General features: G+C 45.9%; 1 protein-coding gene across 5 annotated transcripts in view; it reads right to left on the bottom strand.

The window, feature by feature from the left end:
- MICAL2 (microtubule associated monooxygenase, calponin and LIM domain containing 2) overlaps window positions 1–23,492 on the bottom strand; it is a 250,516-nt gene that overhangs the window by 35,342 nt on the left and 191,682 nt on the right. For all 5 annotated transcript variants that reach the window (XM_049890391.1, XM_049890393.1, XM_049890394.1 and 2 more), the window contains 5 exons: window positions 22,896–23,074; window positions 16,281–16,355; window positions 10,689–10,837; window positions 8,108–9,443; window positions 2,237–2,349 (listed from right to left, as the gene is read on the bottom strand). In XM_049890391.1, coding sequence (XP_049746348.1) covers window positions 2,237–2,349; window positions 8,108–9,443; window positions 10,689–10,837; window positions 16,281–16,355; window positions 22,896–23,074 — 1,852 coding nt within the window. The remainder of the gene's footprint in view (window positions 1–2,236; window positions 2,350–8,107; window positions 9,444–10,688; window positions 10,838–16,280; window positions 16,356–22,895; window positions 23,075–23,492) is intronic.

Raw genomic sequence — 23,492 nt, 5'->3', positions numbered from 1 at the left:
TATTTCTCAATTACATTCATTTTACACATAAGGAAATCAAAGCTCAGACAGGTTAACTTTCCCAAGATAAGCCCAGCTAGTAAACGGTAGAGCCGGGATTTAATCCCAGGTAGCATGACTCCAGTGTCCACTTTTCCACCCAGTCTACACCACCTTTCTTTGTGGCAAATACTGTTCGGGCACATCTGGGACCCCTGCTCTAGAGTGGGTCCTACAGAAAAGAAATGTCAAAGTTTTTTCCCAAAAAAAGACCATAATACAATATCAAAGGTGGTGGTGGGGGGCAGGTACTTGACAGCATCCCATAGTTTTAGTGCTTTCCAGCAGCATATCCGTCAAACTCAGGTGCTCCAGGAGAAATCAGCAAAATAGAACCCATAGCAGAGAAGAAAGCCATGTACTGCCTTTTATTAAAAGGTATTGACATAGAAAAGAAGGATGACTTATGATGTGCTAGACAGTTCTAACATCCTCAGTGATGGTGATGATGATACAGACAGGAAGGAAAGAGGCTAAAGACTAAGAAAGAAAAAGCTAAAGGACAAGGGAGAAATCTGGCGGCACCAAGGACAATCCGCCTGTCCCTGCCCGACTCCGTCTCTTTGATCCAGGTGTGGGTTTGGGAGGAGAGATGGTGGCGAGGAGAGGCAAAGCAAAGGGAAAGGGAGAGAGGATATACCCTGGCTCCAATTTCCTGGCCAAAGGTTCATTTGAGCTGACATGGGCTCTGTGCCAGGTGGCTGAGGACACACCTGCATGGGACAGAAGAGACAAAGGAACCAGAGGACAAAGAACTCTCCTCGTTCCTATGTGGGAGCCCTTGGGAAGCTGTAAAGAATAATCCTTTTGCCAGCTTCCCATCCTGTAAGAGCGGGCCAGGTCAGGGGCAGGTGAAACAGCCCTTCTTTTCCACCTGCAGGCTCCAGTGCTCCTGCCTCCGTTCCGGGCCAGCAGGAGGACGAGGAGCTATTTGCAAGGCTGGTCCTGGATATCGTGGTCTTGCTACTACGGTATATCTGGGCCCCTCTATTCTTTCATTCTCCATGAGTGTCCAGCCGGCTGATGCTGAGGCCCCTATTTCATTAGAATATAGGAGTAATTCAGGGCCATCCACTCGAGGGGATGAGAGGGCCAGTAAGGAAACCTCAGAAATCAACAGAGCACAAAGAATTCACTTGTGTTCGGTATTGAACTAATCAAAGACACCCACAGTTAGAAATTTAAATCCATATATCTTCTCTTTCTCACACACATACACGGTTTTAAATTCTTTCTCTCTCACATACATACGCAGGCCATGTCCCAGCCCCTCCTGACTTACTCTAGGCTGGGCCACAGGGAGCGGGAACCCCTGAGTGACTTGATGCCAAAGCTCCAAGTGCCAGATATGGAAAAGTTGAGTTTAAGTAAATAAATTTGGTGCCCACCCCAGATCCTCACTGATCCAGCGAATAAACACTGCCAGAGCACTGAACCGCTTTTCTGTCCACCTGGGGAAACCCTTCAGGTCCAGCCATTCATTCCTCAGTTCCAGTGCAAGACCCCAGCCCCCGTGGACAAAGAAAATAGCAGTGGGACTTAGTTGTGGGATGCATGTCGCTGTGTGTGTGACGTGCAGACACATTTACAAACATATAACGATGCTTGTATTTTTTTTTTTTCTAATCTCTGGGTATGAGAGTTGTTTAAAGTGTTCTCCAGAAATATGAATGTTCACTAAGCAGAGAGGAGAACTGTGGTCCCCATGGCTGGGGATGTCCCCACAGTCGGGACTCTCCAAGTATTCACGTGTAGATGCAACTGCATGGTTCATTTAATAGTTCTGATTAGAATAAACATAACAGTTCCCATGCAATCTGTCTCTAGTGCTTCTCAAATGAAGCTGTGCTGCCCCCAGGGAAACATGCATCTGCTTGTTATAATTTTTTCGATGGTTTGCTCGTTGGACTACATATTAAACCTCCTTTAAGAGCTGCAGTTACCAAATGGTTTCAAGTGAATATGTCTGAGTTTTTTTCTTTCCAATCTGAGTCTCTTAGAAAGGCAAGCTTCTAAAAGTTAAAGAAAAAACAGATAATTCTTGGGGTGTTCCAGGTAACAAGAAGGGCTGCTGTCAGATGCAATGAGACATGATCCCCCCTAGTGAAACCACCGCAGCTGGAGCCCACATTGGGTCTGAAATCTGGATGGTAAAGGGCCCCCTCAAGCCAAGGCTGTCTTTGCCAAGAGCTGTTACCTTTGACCGCAAGGAAGGCTGGGGATCAAATTCTTCATCTGCAGAGGAGGTGGAGGAAGAGAGGGAGGAGGCAGTCTCTGTCACCTGTGCTTGATTGGGGATGTGCTGGGGCCCTGAAATGGGAACAGAAGGACTCACTGAACTGCTGACTTCGTTCCCTGCTTCATAAACCAAAGCTGCCTCTTCCTCCTCCCCCCGTGTCCCCCTCTTTCCTCCCTTCCCACCCCTCACTGCACCTGCCGTGAGCATGAGAAGGCAGTACCTAAGGGCAACTGGAAATTTGGCTCTCCACATTAATTACATTTCTGGGTCCCTGCCAAGAGCTTTGCAGCTCTCTTTTCATTAAAAAAAAAAAAAAAAACACACACAAGGTATTATGCAGAAATCAATTAATTCCTTAAACACCATTTATATGGTATGTCACTTAGAATGCATTCAGAGATGAAATCTATTATTAAAATGCATGTCTGAAGTTAGCTGAGTTACCTAAATGCTTGTGTAAGGTTCGCTCTGCAGAGTAATTGAATGCAAAAAAGTCGGAGCCAGCTCTTAAACAAATCGCCCTTCTGCGGCTCACAGCATCTGGCACCCATTTTTACTACATGACATCTGCTCAGTGTAAAAGAGCTGGCGTCAGAATGTCTGGTCATAGAAAAAAAAATCCCAAATGTAATCAGAAGCAAAAGGACTTTAAGCCTAAGGTTTTATCACATAGTCTCATGCAACATAAATATTTCATTAATTATGGCTAAACAAATGCCACTTTTATTTTCCCAACTTGCAGATATTATCACATCATCGAAGTGATGATTCAAATGCCAGGAAAGGCAGTTTAAGATAGGGGTGGCTCAACAATGCAGGGCCCACGGGACAGCCAGAGTCGAGGGAAAATGCCAACCTCAGAACAAGAGAGGCAAGTGGTCCACTAGTCCAGTGCCCATGTCAACCAGAACCTCTCTGTGAACTGGCTAGGGACAATGCGTGGCAAGGTCTTCCAGGGGCCCCAGGAGGCTTTATTCATCTCAGCGAGAACATCTGCCCCTACACATCAACCTGATGCAGAGTTCATGATTAGTAGCTGGAGTAGCCCACTCAGGACACTGAACATCAGAACGGGCTAGGGCCCCATAGTAGGAAATTTAGCAATCTTTATTCTGCGTGGCAGCTTATATCTGAATGGAAATACGTGTTGTGGGATGGAGGGTGAAGCAGGCCAGAAAAAGAAGCAATTCTAACATTCTCTCCAGTCGGCTTTCTCCTCCCCATAATTTTCAACTATTCACCCAAGTGGGAGAGGCCAAGTTTTTAAAATTAAGGGTAATTTTAACCTCCAGGAGCACATTTACATATGCTGTTATTTGAAGCAAAATAATGCAAAACATCTATATAATAACACAGCCTCTCTGGAGAGGGAGTTAACCATTTTCCACTTTAATTTGCCAGATGGGAAATTTCAGGTAAAGATAGAACCAGAGAGCAGCATGTTAGTGGGAGGAGATCTTGTTAGTGGTGAGCTGTGAGTGTTTTCCCAGCTCCAGTGACTAAATTACCACTAAGAGTCCCTGGGTGGTGCTAGGAGCTAACATGCTCCACTATTAACTGAAAAGTTGGAGGTTCGAGTCTGCCCAGAGGCTCCTAAGGGAAAAAGTCCTGGTGCTCTACTTCCAAAATATCAGCCACTGAAAATCCTATAGAGCACGGTTCTACTTTAACACATAAGGGATCGCCATGAGTCAGGATTGACTCGATGGCAACTAAATTTAGTCACTGAGTATTCATTTCTTTGTTGTGTAAGCTTGAGGAACTAACTGTACCTCCCTGAGTTCCTGGGGATAATGATTTCTACCTTGCAGAATTGTTGTGGTAGGGTAAAGATAATCAATGTAAAGTACCTAGCACAGCGCCTGGTATACTGGAGGTGCTTAATAAATGTTGTTGTTATTTTCATCATCCTCTTTATCATCAGCATTGATTCAAATGAACAATACTGCAGCTTTTTTCAGAAAGCAGAGTTTTTGAAAAACTTCATAATTAACCTCCGTTTTATAGAATAAATATAATAATCTAAAGTTGATACTTTTCCTAATCATCTCAGGAATAAATCTAATATTTACATCGAGTTTCATTATGAAATAGAGCAGAAAATTCTCCCAAATATAGTGTATTTCTTAAACTTCATGCAAGAAAGAAGTTAAAATAGTGGCCTCTGAGTTTCTTCCCCTTTACCCTCTCCAGTGTGGAACCATGAGCCACAGTTCAATTCTCATTTGCAAAATTTAAAAAACTTCACAGTGTTCTTCCCCTCGGGCCATGTTGGAGTAACTAACACTGGAATTTATCTCTCAAAGCAAAGAACTAGAAATCTGGACAAAATATATGAAGTGCTGTTTCTAGGCATTGGACAACAAGCAGTGCAGAACTGTGATACAGGGAACCACAGAAGTATATGAGGTAGGCACTACAGCCACCCAGCTTTCTGCCTAGAGGCACTTTGCAGATCACGGTGCAGGGAGGACTAACCCAATGAGATCACAGCAGATTCACTGAGTCAAAGAGATAGAGATCAGTTTAGGGAGGTGGCTGAAATTTGTGTGGCAGAGTACAGAAGAGGAAGAATCTATGCAGAAAAAGAAATCTAGAAATACGTATAGGATTCCTCTTGAGCCTATTTTTTTTTTTTTAATTTTTATTGTGCTTTAAGTGAAAATTTACAAATCAAGTCAGTCCCTCATACAAAAATTTATATACGCCTTGCTATACACTTCTAGTTACTCTCCCCTTGATGAGACAGCACACTCCTTCTCTCCGCTATCTATTTTTGTGTCTATTTGACCAGGTCCTGACCCCCTCTGCCCTCTCATCTCCCCTCCAGACAGGAGCTGCCCACATAGTCTTATGTGTCTACTTGATCCCAGAAGCTCACTCTTCACCAGTATCATTTTCTATCCCACAGTCCAGTCCAATCTCTTTCTGAAGAGTTGGCTTTGGGAATGGCTCCTGTCTTGGGCTAACAGAAGGTCTGGGGACCATGATCTCTGGGGTCCTTCTAGTCTCAGTCAGACCATTAAGTCTGGTCTTTTTACAAGAAGTTGAGGTCTGCATCCCACTGCTGTCCTGCTCCCTCAGGGGTTCTCTGTTGTGTTCCCCGTCAGGGCAGTCATCAGCTATAGCCAGGCACCATCTAGTTCTTCTGGTCTCAGGCTCATGTAATCTCTGGTTTATGTGGCCCTTTTCTGTTTCTTGGGCTCATAATCACCTTGTGTCTTTGGTGTTCTTCATCCTCCTCTGCTCCAGGTGGGTTGAAACCAATTGATGCATCTTAGGTGGCTGTTTTTAAGACCCCAGACGCCACTCACCAAAGTGGGATGCAGAATGTTTTCTTAATAGAATTTATGATGCCGATTGACTTAGATGTCCCCTAAAACCATGGTCCCCAAACCCCTGCCCCTGCTACACTGGCCTTCAAAGCATTCAGTTTATTCAGGAAACTTCTTTGCTTTTGGTTTAGTCCAGTTGCGCTGACCTCTCCTGTATTGTGTGTTGTATTTCCCTTCGCCTAAAATAGTTATTGTCTACTATCTAATTGGTGAATACCCCTCTCCCTCTCTCCCTCCCCACTCTTGTAATTGAGCTTATTTCTTAATTGTGAACTATACATCCATAGAATGAAACTCCACGATGGTGGACAAATAGGTGCTGGGGAGTTGTAGACTAATAATCTCCAAAGCTTTCACAGGACTTGGAGATGTTAAAGTTCTACTCAGTGAGTCTAAAATAAACATTAGGGGCATTGGGAGAGACCACAGAAGAGTCACACTTCAGAAGTAGGAATAAATTAATCCCAGAGTAAAGGTTATTCTAGACTCATCTGAATAAAGCTTAAAAGCAAAAACAAAGTAATCTGCAAGTTGTTTTACTGACTGCCAAACATTTTTTGCCACCTTTTCAACATTATTTAAATGAAGAAAAAAATCTAAACACTCTAAAATGTAATGTTTACAAGTCTAGCAGTCAGTAAACAATTAATAGACTAATGTCTTTAAGCCCGACTTACAAAAAAGCAGGACAGAGAGTCTGGTACTCAAGAGAAAAATCGGTCAATAAAAACAGACCCAGAAATGACAGAAACAGTAGGATTAGCAGACAAGGATTTAAAAACAGCTCTTCTAAATATGCTCAAGAATTTAAAAAGAAAACATTAACATAATAAGAACAGGAGTAAAAGATATAAAAGAGAGCCAATTATAACTTATAAGATGAAAAATACAAAATCTGAAAGGAAGATTATGCTGGATCAGCTTATCAGCAGATTTAACACTATAGAAGGGAAAAAAAATCAATGAAATTATAGAACAGAAATAGAAACTATCCAAAATGAAGTACAGAAAAAGAAAAAAAGAGTGCCAAAAACTAACACAGCCTCAGTAACCTGCGGGACAACATCAAGTGGTCTAAATATATGTGACTGAGGTGCCTAAAAGAGATAGGGGAAGACAGGAAAAGAAAAAATAGTTTAAGTAATAATTACTGAATATCATCCAAATTCAATGAAATTACATACCCATAGATCCAAAAAGCTCAAGAAACCATAAACAAGAAAAACACAAAATCATAGCAAGACTCATGATAATCAAATTGCTGAAAATCAGAGATATATAGAGAATCCTAAAGTCAGACAAAGAAAAATGATATATAACATAGAGGCCAATTAGGGCGAAGGAAAAATCGATTTACAGAAAATCTTGAATTACCTTAAATATGCATGCTTACCGACTACCATAAACAAAAACAACATAACAGCAAAGTTCGGATCAGAAGAATCTGCGTACAAATTTTGGTTTTACTACTTCACTGTTAATGATATTGGACAAGGCATTTGATTTTTCTGAGTCTCAGTTTCCCCATTTCTAGACTGAGAATGATACCTCCCACGGTAAGCGTGAGATTAAATGTATGTAATTTGAGAGCTCAGAATCTGCCACAGAGTAGTGGTCACTGGCAAATGTTTCCTTGGCTTTCAGCGATAATGGAATATTCGTCAGACAAAAAAAGACAACTATTCTATGATGCCACTGATATGAAACGTCCAGGACAGACAAATGCATAGAAACAAGAGTTTATTAGTAGTACTGAGGGAGGGGGAAAGGTGAGTTATTGCTTAAGGGGTGCTGAGTTTCTGTTTAGAATGATGGAAAACCTCAGTTAGTGGTAATAGTGGTGATGGCTGTATAACATGGCAATGTAGTTAATGTCACCGAATTGTACGCTTAAAATGGCAATTTTTTGTTGCACTCATTTTTACCACGACAAAATTTAAAAAAAAAAGCGGGGGTGGGGGGAACAGAAAGTCATAGAAGGGACTTCTGGTCTATCTCTTTCTATAAATAAATGTAGGTTTCTAACTCATTCCCTCAATGCCTTGAAAAGGCTTTTGGCTACAGTGATGTATTTCCTGGGAAAAGTTTCCCCCTAAAGATTGCACTCTCCAAACCCACTGCTTTACATAAACAGGAATGAAGTGTGGGAAAATAAATGTTCCAAACAGGGGAGAAAAAAAGCAATGCCATTGACAAGAGCATCAAAAAAAAAAAAAAAAAAAAAAAACTACTTGGGGAAATAAAGCTCTTTGATTGAGGTACCAAAGAAGGTAAATAAGTTTTTTTTACTTGAAAACTAAATGTAGGATCACATTGTGTTGAAAGCAATCAAACAAGCACCAGCAGCAAAAAAAGAAATTGTGTGAGTGTTGAACTAAACTGTCTCTAAGGATAATAATGGGTAAAACAAAGAGGAAGATGTCTGCAAATTAATCTAATGATAACCAACTGCTCAGCACAAACTGTAGATTTTTATGAGCAAAGAGCCACTTACTTGAGTTTCCTGCAGGAGAAGGATGGCCCACCTGCCCCAGGGATGTGGTACTGAGAGGCTGCACCAGCTTCTCCAGGGAGTGGGCATTGCCCACAGGCAGTACCTTTCCCTTGCCACTGCTAAAGAGGTCCTTGAGGTCTGTTCTTTGTCTGGAATCGTGAGGAAAACTTTCAGAAGATTTGTCTTTGAGTCTCAGGGAGGAAAAGAGTGAGGGTCTTCTGTTTGGTACCCTAGAAGCATCTGGCAAGGTCTCCTGCAAACTCACTTTCTCCAGGAGTGTGGGGACATCTTCTATCTTGCTGCAGGGTGGGGACACAAGCTCAGGAAAGATCTTGGATGAATGGATGGGCAAACTATGGGTGCAGGGGGCAGGGTGAGGAGGGCTAGGGTCTGAGGGCTGGGAAGCCTTGGCAGCAGGAGTTCCCAGTGAGAAGAAGGAGGAGGCCCTCCTTGCCATGTCTCTCCTTGGGGACTGCTGGTTCCAGTCATTATTGTAATTGGTTTTCCGCAGGCTGAATGAGCGAGTAAAAGTGTGTGGCTGGCTGGTGGGCAAAGTCTTTGATTTGGGCTTCTTCTTCCCACTTTCAGAATTGGGCAGGAAGGGCTCCAGGGACCTTCGGATTGCATTTGCTATAAGCCGTAGGGGGGACTTGGGTGGAGCCACACTTCGATCTCCTGAAGCCTGTTCAACCAGGGTCCCCACCTTCTCCTGAGTGTCTTTGTGTGATGACAGTGTCTCTCTAGTTGTCTGAGGAAGTGTCAAGGGACGGACTGGTTTCAGGACACGATTTCCTCTACCATTCCCAGAACTTTTCTGGGCAAGTCGCTCCCCAACTTCAAGCTGCAAACCTGCTGAAGTGGCATCATTCCAATCCAGCAATTTGGTCTTCTGCTCCTGAGTGAGGACTAACTTCTTTAAGCCTGAGTGCTTCTCCTCTGTCATCTCTGACCTTCCCGCTCCTTCCCTGGATCCAGTATTCCTTTCTCTTGTGTCCTCTCCAGCCTTGAGAGATAGCTGTTGGTCCATCAAACAGCTGTCCTTCCCTCCAAAGGGGTGTGGACCCTGGTGGATGCTTCTAGTATCCCTAGGAGAGGCCGCCACGTCTTGACTCTCATAAGAACCCCCCTTTCCAGGGCTGTGTGGCCTGGGGCTTGTGAGGCCATCTTCACTAGGACTCACCAGGCAGTATTCTGCCCGCTCTAGGACTTCGTGATGAGGCAGGTACAAGGGAATTTCCTTCGGTGCTCCTTGGTCTCTGGTTTGCCCCAGAAAGGTTGGGCTGGAGGGACTGAAATGACCTCTTGAGACTTGTGAGGGGTGGTTGTAAGCTGTCATCTAGAGGAGATGGGCAAAAAATAGCAGTTATTTCAAAATTATTTATACAGAGGAGGCAAATCTCAGTTCATATCCCCCTTCTTTACCCTCTCCTCTTAACAAGTCCTTCTTCAGATTTCAGATACCCAAAGAATTCTGTCTAGGATGATTTCAAAGGGATACTCTTTGTTCTAAGTGGCTGCTTGTGATCTGCTTGGAACCTTGACATCATTACTGATCAAAGGCTTTTCCAAGTCCTGGACTAGGTGGGTACGAAGCCAGAAGAGAAGGCAAAGGCATTGACCCTCCTCTCGACAAGTTCCTGGGCCTGTGTGGGTAGGGTTGGCTCAATCTTCATGGGTTGCCAGACACAAAGGGGAGAACAATAGCCCCGTTAGCTTGCTTAGCCATGGTCCCTACTAATTCCTACACATTGCTCCAACAACAAAATAAAAAAGCCTTCTTGCTTAGAGACTATTAAGGGCTAGAGCTGTGGTTGGTGGAAGGATGGCCTTTATGACTTCCAATACCCTTCCACACCTGACTTACACCTTGTACCAATGAGAAAGTAGCCACTTCCAGAATGAACAAAAAATATAGCTGGACTCTAAAAGGAATGGCTGTACCCTGCTAAGAGCTCTGGTGCTCAAGGGGGTTCACTTGGATGTGAACTTAGCAAGAACATGAACTTTTTCTCTCTTGTGAACTCTACAGAGCCTAGGACAGGGTTTGCCAGGCAATAGAAACTTAATAATCACACATTTAAAGAATGAGTCCAACCTTGTATATCTCAGTGATGCCATTTTCTATTCAAGGGAGATGTTGCTTCCAAGGCTCTACAGATGCTGTTAAAGGCACCCTTACTCTGTGCCTGCCATCCTTCAGCTGTGAGTGACTCAGTACCCTGTGTGAGTTCCTTAAGGGCAAAGTCCATGTCCCAGCATCTCTGCATTCCAAGGTCCAGCTCAGTATCTGGCACAGAGTCAATATCCTGTATGCTTTGAAGAGTGAGTGAGTGAGTGAGTCAGTGAGTGAGTGAGTGAGTGGCTGTGCTCTTGGGAGGGGCTGAGAAGGAGCAGAATGAACTTTCACAAAAGGCACAAGGGAAGAAAGCCTGGGTGGAACCTTGACAGAGCATCTCTCTGGCCCTGGCTTTGCACTTGGGATGACCTAAAGGCTTAGAATGCACAGTTCAGTGTGGAAGGTGGGAAGAATACAGGCAATTCACCCTTCCTGTGACTGTGCAGGCCCCTCAGTGCCACTTACCTGAGCTGAGAAGGAACCATTGGAAGTGCTGCCTGCATTGCTGGCTGAAGAAGAAGGTGGTGAGGAAGATGAAGACAATGGAGAGGGAGATAGAGAAGAAGTTTCCATCGGAGGCAAGACAGTTCTTTTGTTGCTCACTGGAGTCAAACCTACCAAGGGAAGAACACATTCTCCATTACAGAGCTGTTATTACCTTACTCTGTCATAAAAGAGGAGGTTTTAAGTGAAGCCCCAATTTGTAAACAGAACCAGAGAGAGGGAAATGGCAGAGACTGATTTGGAGGTCCCAGGTTCCCATGGCTTAGGATTTCAAGGAACGGGTATAAGAATGGCAGCACTTTGTGGGGGGAAAAAAGGTCCCAGGATAAAAACTTCAGGAACCACTGTATTTAAGACTCATTTGGGAATGTTCCCAAGAGATGGAACCAGGGAGTCTCCAGAGTGTTTCTTGGAAACGGACATCTATCTCTAAGGTTTCCATTAAAGCCATTGTGGTTTGGGGGCTGGGGCTGCAGAAGCAGTGGAGCTCTGTGTTAAATCACTTAGTCAATAAGCCATCCGAGGTCTCTTCCCACAAGACGCTGGACCATTAGCTGTGGGCATGGACAGGGTAGACATTCACTGCTAATGAAATGGTTTCTTCCTCCTCGTGTGTGCACCAAGGGGCTCTCGAACAAGATGATTAGTTTGGAATTTTAAGAGAACACAAGGGAGGGACCTTACAATAAGTATCAAATCATTTGAAGCACCATAGAGCAGGGTCCATGCCAAGCTCTGGAACAAGAAGGATGTGGTGTTCATGCTCCGAGCAACATGAGAAAGGCGTATGGCCGGGGTCCTGAGGACCATTCTAATTCCTAACTGTGGGGACCCGAAATCAATTAGTCTAGTTACAGCAGAAGCCTGACAGTTGTAGTCTATAAGAGTCAGTCAATTTCATTCAGTCTTTCTCTCTATCTGTCTCACGCACACATACACACACACATACACAAAACTCCCTAGGATGGTAAACTTACATATAAATCGCAAGCATTTTGTCTCCATACGGGACCACTTCAGAGAATTTGTCCTTAGATGGATTCAGAAAAATGGCATGCACTATTTTAGATTTGCAGCCCAGCAGGCTCTCCCATGAATCATCCCAGAGCATAAAGGATTTTCCCTAGAAACTGTCCAAGGCCCTATTTGTAACTATCCCACTCTCTTGTTGGACTCTGGATCTGCTTCTAGCTGTTCAGTTAATCCATTCAGATTTCTGGCCAGATTCAGTTTTTGGATTTTTACTTGCATCTTAGTTCAACACAATCCCCTGATCTCAGTTTCCTCAAAGCTTTCGGTAAGAGGCTCTTCCTCAGGGACCCACACAGTCCAGGCCAAACCTAAACTCTACGTCAAGAAGAATTCCAACAGGACCCATTTACACAGGAAAACCGCACTGGTGGGTTTTCAGTATTTTGTCCTGTTCTCCTCATACACAAATGCAGACATATCAGACAGTCTATCCCAGTCTTGGGTTCTGAAAAGATGGCTACCACACACACATGGCCAGCAAGTTCCTAAACGGAAGTCCTCCCTGAATGCTTCAGATGGAAAAGGTAACTGAGGCAAATGGATCTAAGGGCAGGCAGGAAGGAGCTGGTGGGGAGAAAGGCCACTGGCTGCGAGGAGCTGCGGCAGGGGTGGCGGCTGGCCTTCCTCCCTGTTACCAGCTCACCCATCTCAGCCTACGATTAGATGGTTTGAACCTAAAAAGGCAAAAGTTGTGAGTCAGTTGTTGCCTTGCTTCCTGTCCTCAGCTTGCCAAATTCCTGCCAAATTCCTTCTCCTCCTCTTCCTTGCCCCCTCACTCTCCTCTCTCTGCCACCTCCCATGTCAAATCCCTTAACTCGCCTCAGAGTCTCCTCAGCTCAACAGACTGCCTTTCTGTTCTTGCTGAGGAGCTTCAGGAAACCAGCCGTGGAGCCAGGGACACCTTTAGAACCAAGCCTGATAGAAAACCCTTGGGGTTTCCAAGGTCATGACCTGTAAGCTGTTTCCCCTCTACTCCTTTCTCTAGTCCCCCATCCCCTACCATAGCTAGTGGGAATCTTTCTCCATACATTGTCCACATGCTCTGTCATAGAGAGAGAACTTGGGGGATCTTGGGAAAATGGGGGGAACAAAACACCTACCCAGGCTAAGCCCCCTCTACCTAGAGAGCTACTCAAGCCATGGTGTGGGAGGTGGGCACAGTCTGAGGAGGGAAGGTGAGGCCAGAGCCGAGCTGAGTGATGATGGGTAATCTCACCTGCCTGAGGCTGGTTCTGTCTTTGGGTTTCCTCAGATGAGGGTAAAGGGGAGCCTGGAACCCTTCCCCCTTCGCACTCACTCTAGTGTTTGACACTGGGCAAGTTACCTAACCCCTCAGTTTCCTCATCTGAAAAATGGGAAGCGTAATGTTGGGGGTGGTTGCAGGAATAAAATGAGATAAAAAGAGGTATCTGGATGTGCCAGGGAAACACTGGTGGCATAGTGGTTAAGTGCTATGGCTGCTAATCAAAGGGTCGGCAGTTTGAATCCACCAGGCGCTTCTTGGAAACTCTATAGGGCAGTTCTACTCTGTCCTATAGGGTCGCTATGAGTCGGAATTGACTCGATGGCACTGGGCTTGGGCTGATGCAATGTGCTAGCTAAATATTAATTTTGTCTTCTTCCCTTCCTCCAGGCAGCCCTGGTGGTGCAAACGGTTTGTGCTCGTCTCCTAACTGAAAGGTTGGAGGTTCGAACCCACCCAGAGGCAACTTGAAAGAAAGGCCTGGCAATCTGCTTCTGTAAAGATTACAATCAAGAAAACCCTATGGAGCAGTTCTACTCTGTAACAGGTGGGGTTGCCATGAGTCGGATCAACTCAACGGCAATTTTTTTTTTTTTTTAATTTTCCCTTCCTCTCGCACACAACACTAATGTATGATGAAGACTTGCTGAGTCCCTGACTCCTTCCAAAGGGGTGCACACCACCTGTGGCCAGGATTTGTCCATCTCTTGGGCCCAGGAACTCCTTCTTCCCCAACTCAGATCCTCTGCTTGTCCTCTGTTTGTGCCCCGAAACCTTTGCGTGGGCGCCAGGGCTGCTTTGCCCTGTGGAGGGGTCTCAGTCCTGGATGCTGCTGGCACTAAGGATCAAATGAGGAAAGGCCTCCCTGCTGAATGGAAGGGAATTGATGAGAGACCAGGGCTTGGATTTCAGCTTTCCTTCTCTGCTATGCATCAGATGCTTGGGGTACCTCTTCTCTGGGCCCTCTGGTAATGGTGACCTTTCCTTTCCATCCTAGGGGTCACTGTAGTGAGTATAGTCACCTGGGGGACTGTGCCAAGGGTAGTCGCACAGCCCCCTCCTTCTTTCCAGCCTTGACAGGATGGTGACTGCCTCTGGACAGAGGGGATAACTCTCCATGTTCTACTCTCTGTTACAGGGCCAGTCCTGCCCACTGGGTTTCCTCTTGGGCAAAATGAAGATGACCAAAAAGATGACTCTGGTTGCTTTTAGCTCTGGGGATTTTTACGGAGACTGAGGTTTGAGGGCAAGGTTTCCTGGAACTTGGGGCCTCTGCAGAGCTCGACTCCTTCTCAAAGTCTCGGGGTGCCCTCTAGGGGTAGCAGCCTGCCTGGGCCCGAATGCCATGTGCTGTTTCATTTATTCCTGAGCTCTCTTCAGCTGGCTTGTTCCTTCCTTCTTTCCTTCATTCATTCAGCAAACAAAGACCAGGGGTGCCTCTGAGTCAGGCCCATGGTAGGTACTACCCGTTGCCATTGAGTCAACCCCAAATCATGACGACTCTATGTGTGTCAGAGGAGAACTGTGCTCCATAGGGTTTTCTATGGCTGATTTTTCAGAAGCAGATCGCCAGAACTCTTTTCCGAGGTGCCTCTGGGTGGACTTGAATCTCCAAACTTTCAGCTAGCAGAGCCTGTTAACTACTGCACCAGCCAGGGACTCCATGCCAGGCCCTAGGCTCATGGAAGTGATTCAAATTCAAGGCCCTGTCCTCAAACCAGCTTCTACCTATACCTGACACTCCTGAGATGACTAAGGGTGCAGCTAAGCCTGCAGGGCCTATTCCAGAAACTGTGAGGGTGTTTAACAGTTCTTGCTCTCTTGTGCCCCCTTGATTCCACCGCGAGGGTCCCCCACCAGTCTCGCTGCCCTTGTGCCATGACTGAGCCCTCAGACAGGTGATGCTCAGGAAAGTCTGCTGGAAGAGTTGACTGGGTATCTGTATCCACCTGGACCCCCCTAAGGAAGCCAGGTTCCAGCAACTTGGGGGGTTGTGCAGGAGGAGAGTGGCATACGGAGACGACGGCTTGGGCCAGGAACTCTGTACCCACCAATTCCCTCCCTGCCCTCACTCTCCACTGCCTGGGGGATTTAAGACGATCCAGGAGTCATTTTAGGTCATCCCCAGACGAAGTGGCCTGCCCAGTTGAGCAGCCTGGCCCCAGCCCCATAGGTATCCGTTGTCCCTACCTGACCCAGGGTGAGAGGGCCACTGTCTGGGGGATGCTGGGAGGGTGAATCACTGGCCTTGGGGCCCTGGCCCAGGAGTCAGTATTGCCTCAGAGGGGAGGAAAACAAGGGCTCTGTTCCAACTGAAGAAACGTTTCTTGGTAGAAACGCTTCTAACCCAAGGCCTGCGAGAGAGTGGAGGCAGAGGGGCATGTATAGAGGGCGCTGCCAGAGGAAGCATGGGTACGGGCGGATGTGGAGGGCAGCGAAGGACTTGGCATCGGATGGAGCGTCCTGCCCTTTCTCAGGGCCCATGGAGGGCATCTCTGTTCACTGTCCTGTAACTGCTGCAGGGTCTGGAATGCTGGAGAACCCGGAAGCATGGTCACTGCACCCCCTAGTGGAGGCTGCTGCTATGGCACCCACCACCGGCCTTGGTCTTTACCCAGCCCATTGCCCCAGGATGCTGTGACAAAGCCTGGTCAGGAAAAGGGGCAAGAAGTGTTGGTGGTGTGTGTGTGTTGAGCGGGGGGGGGGGGGGGGGGGGGGTGTTCTTTCTTTATTGTTTGCTCACAATTGCATGAGGCCATCAAGCCTATGCCCCCTGCCCAACTCCAGTGTCTTGACTCAAAGCACATAGAACTTGAGCCTCAGTTTCTTCATCCATGCTTCAAAGATCTTAGAGTAGATGATTGCTAAGGCCCCTACCAGGTGAAATTGTAGAATTCTAAGGTCCACGGAGCCCTGGTGGTGCAAAGCGATGCAGCTGCTAACCAAAAGGTCGGCAGTTCAAATCCACCAGCTGCTCCTTGGAAGCCGTATGGGGCAGTTCTACTCCGTCCTCTAGGGTCGTTACAGGTTTGAATCGACTCCACGGCAATGGGTTTGGCTTTTTTTTTTTATGATTCTGGAGTGGGGGAAAAAGGGGAAGCAAAAATGCTTTTGATAGTCACCAATGGAAACAAAGTCAGTTTTACATATCTCTTCTTGCTCTTCCTTCACATCCAAGAGGCCTTGTCAGAGAAGATACCATGTAAGGACCACAAACAGCGTCCCCTGAGAATTAACCAGAGAATGCCTGCCCACCCCCACTCCCACTTCTGACTCACTTGACTGGAATTTTCTTCTCCAGTTCGTGTATTTGCTTGGAGTTGTAGACTGGAAGCTATTGGCCCGTTGCAGAGCTGTGGCCAAAGAAAGAAAAGTGCAGGGTTGGTGGAGAGAGAGTATGAGTCCATTAAATGAGTAGAACAAATAGGGATTTTTCTCCTATGGCTCACTTAACAAAACTTAATGGATCAACAGTTATGACTGACTGAACCACCTCCTTCCTTCCAACTCCCTGTCCCCACATCGCATACCTCCAAATTTTCATTCATTAATTAAATTCATTTGTCAAATATCATTGAGAACCTGCTATGGGACAGGTACTGTCCTCTTTCAGAAAATGCCTCAAATTATGCACCATCATCCTAACTCAGTGGTCACTAATTAGCATATACCCCATTGCTGTGGAGTCGATTTCGACATATATGCATATACTTTTTGTATTTTTTTTGTTAGCAGAACCATTCTTGAAAGATGAGGTCTCATATCAACGCCCCTTATACATAATTTTTTTTAGACATAATAGACAAAAAGTAGAGTTTCTCTAATTGAAGCAGGGAGGCTACAGAAAGCACTACCCTCTGCTTCCCCTCCCCCCACACAGAGCCCCGCAAACTCTTTGGAAACCACTGTCAACTGAACTTTGGAAATTCATTGCCACAGCCCCTCCTCTTGGTCTATTTCCAGTGGAGACAGATTTACAGGACGCTGTGTGCTGCAGACTGAAGACCTTCTAACCCAGTTGGGCCTTGGATTAACTGAGCAAAATGAACATCACATTCAGAAGACAATGGGTCTTGGCCATTTGGGGCACAAGAGTGGGCAGTGGGACCCAAGTGTACCCAGTCTCCACACAGGGCCCTCAGATTTGGGTCTCAGGCTCCAAGGTGTCTCAAATTAAATCACAGCCAGAGAGAAAGAGTGGGAGTGAGGGGCCCTCTGCAAACAGAATGTCATATGGGCGGGGGATGGGGAGGGGGACCAGAAGGCATGGAGGGAAAGAAAGCCCATGGGAGTGATTTGGGCATGGGAGAGTCAAAGCAGGGCAAGGTGTAGGTACCCAACAACCTTGGTGCCAACCTTTGAACAGACCCTGACTCATGGTGACCTCACATGTTAAACATTTGTGCCACCTACAGACTCCAAGGTACCAAAAGATAAAACCTATTGTCTTTGAGTTGATTCTGACTTGTACGAACCCTAAAGGGCAGAGTATAATTGTCCCGTGGGGTTTCCAAGGCTGTAAATCTTTATGGAAGCAGGCTACCACATCCTTCTCCTGCAGAGCGGTTGTAGGTTCAAACTGCCAACCTTTTGGTTAGCAGCCAAAGGCTTATTAACCACTGTGCCACCAGGGCTCCTTAAGGTTTAGTACCCAACGCATTGCCATTGAGTCGATTCCAACTCATAACAACCCTATAGGAGAGAGTAAAACTGCCACATAGGGTTTTCAAGTCTGTAAATCTTTATGGAAGCAGACTGCCACACGTTCCTCCCACAGAGCAGCTGGTGGATTAGAACCACTGACCTTTGGGTTAGCAGCTGACCACTTAACCACTGTCCCACCTACCAAAAAAACAAAAAAAACTCAAACCAAATCCATTGCCATCGAATTGATTCTAACTCATAACGACCCTATAGGACAGAGTAGAACTGCCCCATAGGGTTTCCAAGGAGTGCCTGGTGGATTCAAACTGCTAATCTTTTAGTTAGCAGCCACAACTCTTAACAACTACGCCACCAGGGTTTCCTACAGGACTGTTTAAATCCAAGGCCCAGCCCTTTCTGTCTGTAGAAACAGTCCTGAATATTCTACTCCCCAACAGTTCTCAGAGTTGGGGCATCAGGTCTCATCAGCCAGGCTGCGGGAGCACAGATGTCAACCACTACCTGGGGGCTTCCTTCCAGCTTCTTACGCCCTTGGCTCCTTCCTATCACTTGCTGCATTTGTAGATGCCTTATGTCTGCTTTGTCTGGTTCTGTGATTTTGAGCAGGAGCCTGGGTGGAGGGGCACAGAGCACAGTCTCCCCACCTCCCCACTCTAACAATCCTCTTGGCTGAGGAGCAAGACTGTTCTTGGCTGAACATTCTACCCACACCGTAGGTCCACTTCCTCCCTACACAGTGCCGATCAGGGTTGCCCAGGATGTATGTTTTACAAAAAGAACAAGTGGGTCTTAAGTACAGTTGCATCCTTCTACTAAAGTTACCTTCTCAATCATCTCATGGAGAAATTTCTCATGAAAAATATAAGATTGCTGAAAGCTCTTATTGCTTCTTCTCAGCCTTTAACTTTGTGGGAAGAAACCTATTAGAAATGGCTAACCAGAACAACCAGATGGTGCCCAGCTACAACCAATGACTGCCCTGACAGGGAATACAGCAGAGAATCCCTGAGGGAGCCAGAAAGCAGAGGAATGCAGACCTCAAATTCTCGTAAAAAGACCAGACTTAAGGGTCTGACTGAGACTAGAAGGACCCCCAGAGGTCGTGGTCCGCAGACCTTCTATTAGCCCAAGACTGGAACCATTCCCAAAGCCAACTCTTCAGACAGGGATTGGACTGGACTGGACTATAAGAGAGAAAAATGGTACTGGTGAGGAGTGAGCTTCTTGGCTCAAGAAGACACATGAGACTACGTGGGTGGCTCCTATCTGGAGGGGAGACGAGAAGGCAGAGGGGGGCAGAAGCTGGCTGAATGGACACGGGGAATACAGGGCAGAGAGAAGGAGTGTGCTGTCTCATTAGGGGGAGAGCAACTAGGAGTACATAGTAAGTTGTATATAAATTTTTGTATGACAGACTGACTTGATTTGTGAACTTTCACTTAAAGCACAATAAAAAGAAAGAAATGGTTAAAATTCACGAGAGATTTTCTGTCACTGGTGTTTATAGGGCACACATTTAAACCACAATAGGAACAAGAGTGTGGGTAGTAATAATTAGATTCAGGAATTTTGAGTAGCATAAGTGCAGCTGGTTCCCTTCTTTTGAGCTTACCTTTTAATACTCTAGGGGCACTTCTGGAGATCTTAGTGCAAAAAAAAAAAAAATTTTTTTTTTTTTTTTTTTTAGTGTAAGACTCACTGCAAAAGCAGTAAGAGGGTATTTTGCCCTATGCTGCTAAAAATATCATTTTATTACAGACTAGTAATGGCCATCACAGACCACTGGACGATCCTGCTATCACACAATCCCCAGAAAATTAAAAGGATAAATATAAATTCTACAAAATAAGAATAATTTGGGGGAAGATTGTTTTCCAAATACTAATTGGTTTATGTCCAAGAATCCAATTCTCTAGGTCAATTCAATTAGTTACATAGGGGTACATTTGACAAGTAACTCATCTAAGCAGCTCCTCCAGGAAGTTGCTCCTCTGTAATTCTCAACTTGTAGGACATGGACCACCTACACTGCAGCACCTGGGGTGCTTACACAAAATGCAGATACCTGCTCTGCCCTACACCTACTGAATCTCAACCTCTGAAGGTGGGACCCTAGGAACCTGCCTTTGAAGTAAAATTTTTAAGAAGCACTGAACTAGGTGTTTTAGGGGAGCATTACTGAGCATTTTCTAAGACCTCAATAACATAAGGTTTAAATTATATTTTGGACCATCATTTTGGGCATGCTCTATGCTAATAAACTTGGAGAACTTGATAGAGGCAGTCAGACAAATCTTTTTAATGCAATATCCTGGTCTCATCCATGGTGGTATTCCTTCAGCCCTCCCCTGAGCCATTTATCCAGGTGAGACTCCTGGTTAACGGGGCTCCATAATGTCCACAACATGATGCCAACCCTTCATCTTTTGGTAAAGTGATAAACTTACCCGTAACTAAAAAACATAAAACACAGCACTTGACCCACCCCAAGGGATTTTAACCTTAAAATGTTGTCTGCCGATCAGTGATCAAAACATGATTGAAGACGACTGAATTGCTAGAGGACTGTCTGAAAGTTGTACAATTTATCTCGTTCTTACTCTATATTTTATCCTGCGATTAAGCTGGACTGTCAGAAAACAAAATGCCCTGGTCAACTGCCTTGTTCTCTCAGCCCAGGCCCATGCTCCTGGGAGAAAGACGCTCACTGAGTCATCTCTTGTTTCCACACCCTCACCGTCCAGCAAGGGAAGCACATGAAACAGCCTTAGGAAAACCGTGACTGCATTTTCGGAGAGCCACTGCGTAGGACATGATCTAATCTCTCAATATCGTCTATTTGAAGTGACCTGGAAACTTTCTATAAAGTTAAGCATTAGGAAAAGTTTTGCCTGCTCTGAGAAACCTATATATACTATAAATATTGTTGTTGATATATATATATATTTTCCCACTCCCCTTCCCCAACAATGAGAATAATAATTGTTTCCTTTTTTGCTCTGGCTGCCAGAGAACTCAGAATCTAACTTGCTCTTCAACTAAAGCAATTGTTTAGGACTACAGCCTACCTCTCTGTAGTCTATACCTCCTAAACTAGTTTTGCGAATCCTGATCCTGAGGCTTTATTTTTCACATACACAGACATACAGTTCTGTTTTATGTTTTACCTTTAAGCTGTCTAAAATCCTCTGGCAATTGGGGGAGAGAGAGAAAGAAGTGGAGAGAGGGGAAAAGAGAAAGGCAGGCTTTGTATTTGAAGAGGCGACGGCTGAAGCCCAGGGAGGTGAGGGACGCACCAAGGTCGAGGAGAAATCAGACAGGGCTGGGACAGCTCGGCTGCAGTCCAACACTGGGTCTACCACATATGATAACCTTTCTGGACTGCCCCACAAATGATACTTACTTAGTATACATGTTTTGAAGACAAGCTATCTTTTTTTTTTTTTTAAAGGGTTCACATGAGAGGGTAAGTCCAGAGTCTCCAGGATTTAAAAACATCTAAATGCTCCTTAAAAGCAAGAATGGTGAGACTTTGACTCATTGCTTTGGGCACATCATAAGGAAAGACCAAGTGCTGGAAAAAGACATCATATTTGGTATATGGTCAGAGAAAACAGTAGCCTCAACAATGAACTCAAACATACCAATGATCATGAAGATGGCACAGGGCTGGGCAATGTTTTGTTCCCATGAGTTGGAGCTAAATTCACAGCAACCAAGAACAATAACAACATATGAGCTTTCCTGCCCCAGGCCTGTCTTCCTGCAAAACCATCACCAAGTGTGAAAAGTTAGCCAAGAGCCAGGCGGAAATTCTGTATTTGACCACCAGAGGGCAGTGCAGGAAAGCTGTGCTCATACAGTGCAGTTAAGGCTCTCGGTCCTGATGGTGACAAGCCTGTTAGCCTGTTTCTTCCTACCCTGAAGTCAGATGATTTAGTCACAAGATGTCCACTAAAACAAAACGCTCAACTCTAACCCACTTTTGTCAAAACAAGCTGGGCTACTAAAGACAACTACTTCTAAGTAGTCCAGAGTTGATGGTTTGGGGTCACCCAGCACTGGGCCACTTTGCTTAGTAGCTATAAGACCTTGGAGAAGCACTTGGTCTCTTTGTTTGACTGTGAAAAGGACTTACTACTACCTACCTCATCTTGGGGATTAAATGGGACCATGCATGTGAAAAGGAGGAGCCCTGGTGGCGCAATGGTTAAGTACTCGGGTGTTAACTAAAAGGTTGGTAGTTCGAACCAGTCAGCAGCTTTACAGGAGAAAAGACCTAGTGATCTGCTCCCATAAAGATTATTTACAGCCTAGGAAATCTTTGGGGCAGTTCTACTCTGTCCTATATGGTCGATATGAGTTGGTATCAACTCAACAGCACACAACAACATGTGAAAAGGACTGGCCTATTCCAGGTATTCAATAAAAGTGCATTTACTATTAAAAAAAAAATTATGTAGTTAAAATTTCAGAAGTCTCTGGGAGGTGCAGACGGTTAAGCATTTGACTACCAGCAGAAAGGCTCGCGATATGAACCCACCCAGAGGCTCCTTGAAAGGCAGGTCTAGTGATCTGCTTCGGGAAGGTCACAGCCTCGTAAACCCTATGGAGCAGATCTACTCTGCACACAGGAGTCGCTGTGAGTTGGAATCAACCTGATGGCAACTAACGACAACTACAAAATTTCAGTGCATTCCATGAGTCCCAAGCACCTGGTCAGTGTCCCCGAAGCTGCCCCAGAGGGCAAGTGCCCAGGTGGCCGCAGGCAGACCTCTCTTGCGCTGCCCAGAGTTGCGGGTTCTCCCACAGCTCCTGAGCCCACCACCCTTCTCTCAGAGCTGTGGATTGCTGGACCCTCAGGAGATAAACACATGGGAAGCAGGAGGGAGACCGCTCCAGGCACTGGGTCCTAGGGGCTCCTTATCTCTGCCTGCTGTGACAACGACAGCCAGTCAGGTACCTCTGCACTCCTCCCGCTTGGGATTCCAAAGTTTCTCATGGAGAAAGATGCCAGGCCTGTGCTCAGTCCCCTCACTTCTACCCCATAGCCCCAAGAGTCCCAGCCCCCCCCACCTGTCCTTGAGGGCTAGACCTAACGTCACTTGTCTCTCCATTAAAAAAAAAACAACAACAACAAAAAAAACTGTACTTGGTGGTCTCTGTTCCCCTCCCCATGTCCCAGAATCCAGTCAGCTTGCCCCCTCGTAGGCAGGCTATCTGCTCACCATGCACAGCTTTGGGCTCCTCAGGGCACTGTGGAGGGACTGCCCCAGTCAGGGTCTTATGCAGGGAGATGTGCCGGGTGAGGGGCTTTGGTAGGGGTGGGGGTTCCAACTCCTGGGGTCTTTCCTCACAGGGCTCTGCATGGGAGTCCTCAACGCCACACTCAAACTCTGTCTCAGAGCTGGAAGGAGAAAGGAGAGAGAGAGAACATAAGGAATCCTGGAACCCTCCCACACACATATACATACACATGCATACATTAGCCAGTCACTGCCTCTAGCAGCCCTGGGATCCTGGGCTACCCTACAGTACAGAGCAAAAGTGCCCCATAGGGTTTCCAGGGAGTGGCTGGTGGATCTGAACTGCCGACCTTTTGGTTAGCAGTTGTAGCTCTTAACCACTGTGTTATTAATCTCTGTGCCCCACCCCTTGAACCTGAGCTGGCTTTATGAGTTGCTTTGGCCAAGTGAATGCAATGGAAATCACAGGGTGTCAGTTCCAAGCTTAGGCCTCAAGAAGCTGCATGTTCCACTCTTTGTCTTAGAACCATGTGAGCCAGCCTGAGATTGCCCACTGGGAGATGAAGGACACCGGGCCCA

The sequence above is a fragment of the Elephas maximus genome, chromosome 7, assembly GCF_024166365.1.
Source record: "Elephas maximus indicus isolate mEleMax1 chromosome 7, mEleMax1 primary haplotype, whole genome shotgun sequence".
NCBI lineage: Eukaryota > Metazoa > Chordata > Mammalia > Proboscidea > Elephantidae > Elephas > Elephas maximus.
The sequence above is the reverse complement of the archived record's forward strand: the minus strand, read 5'-3'. Positions and strand labels throughout refer to the sequence as shown.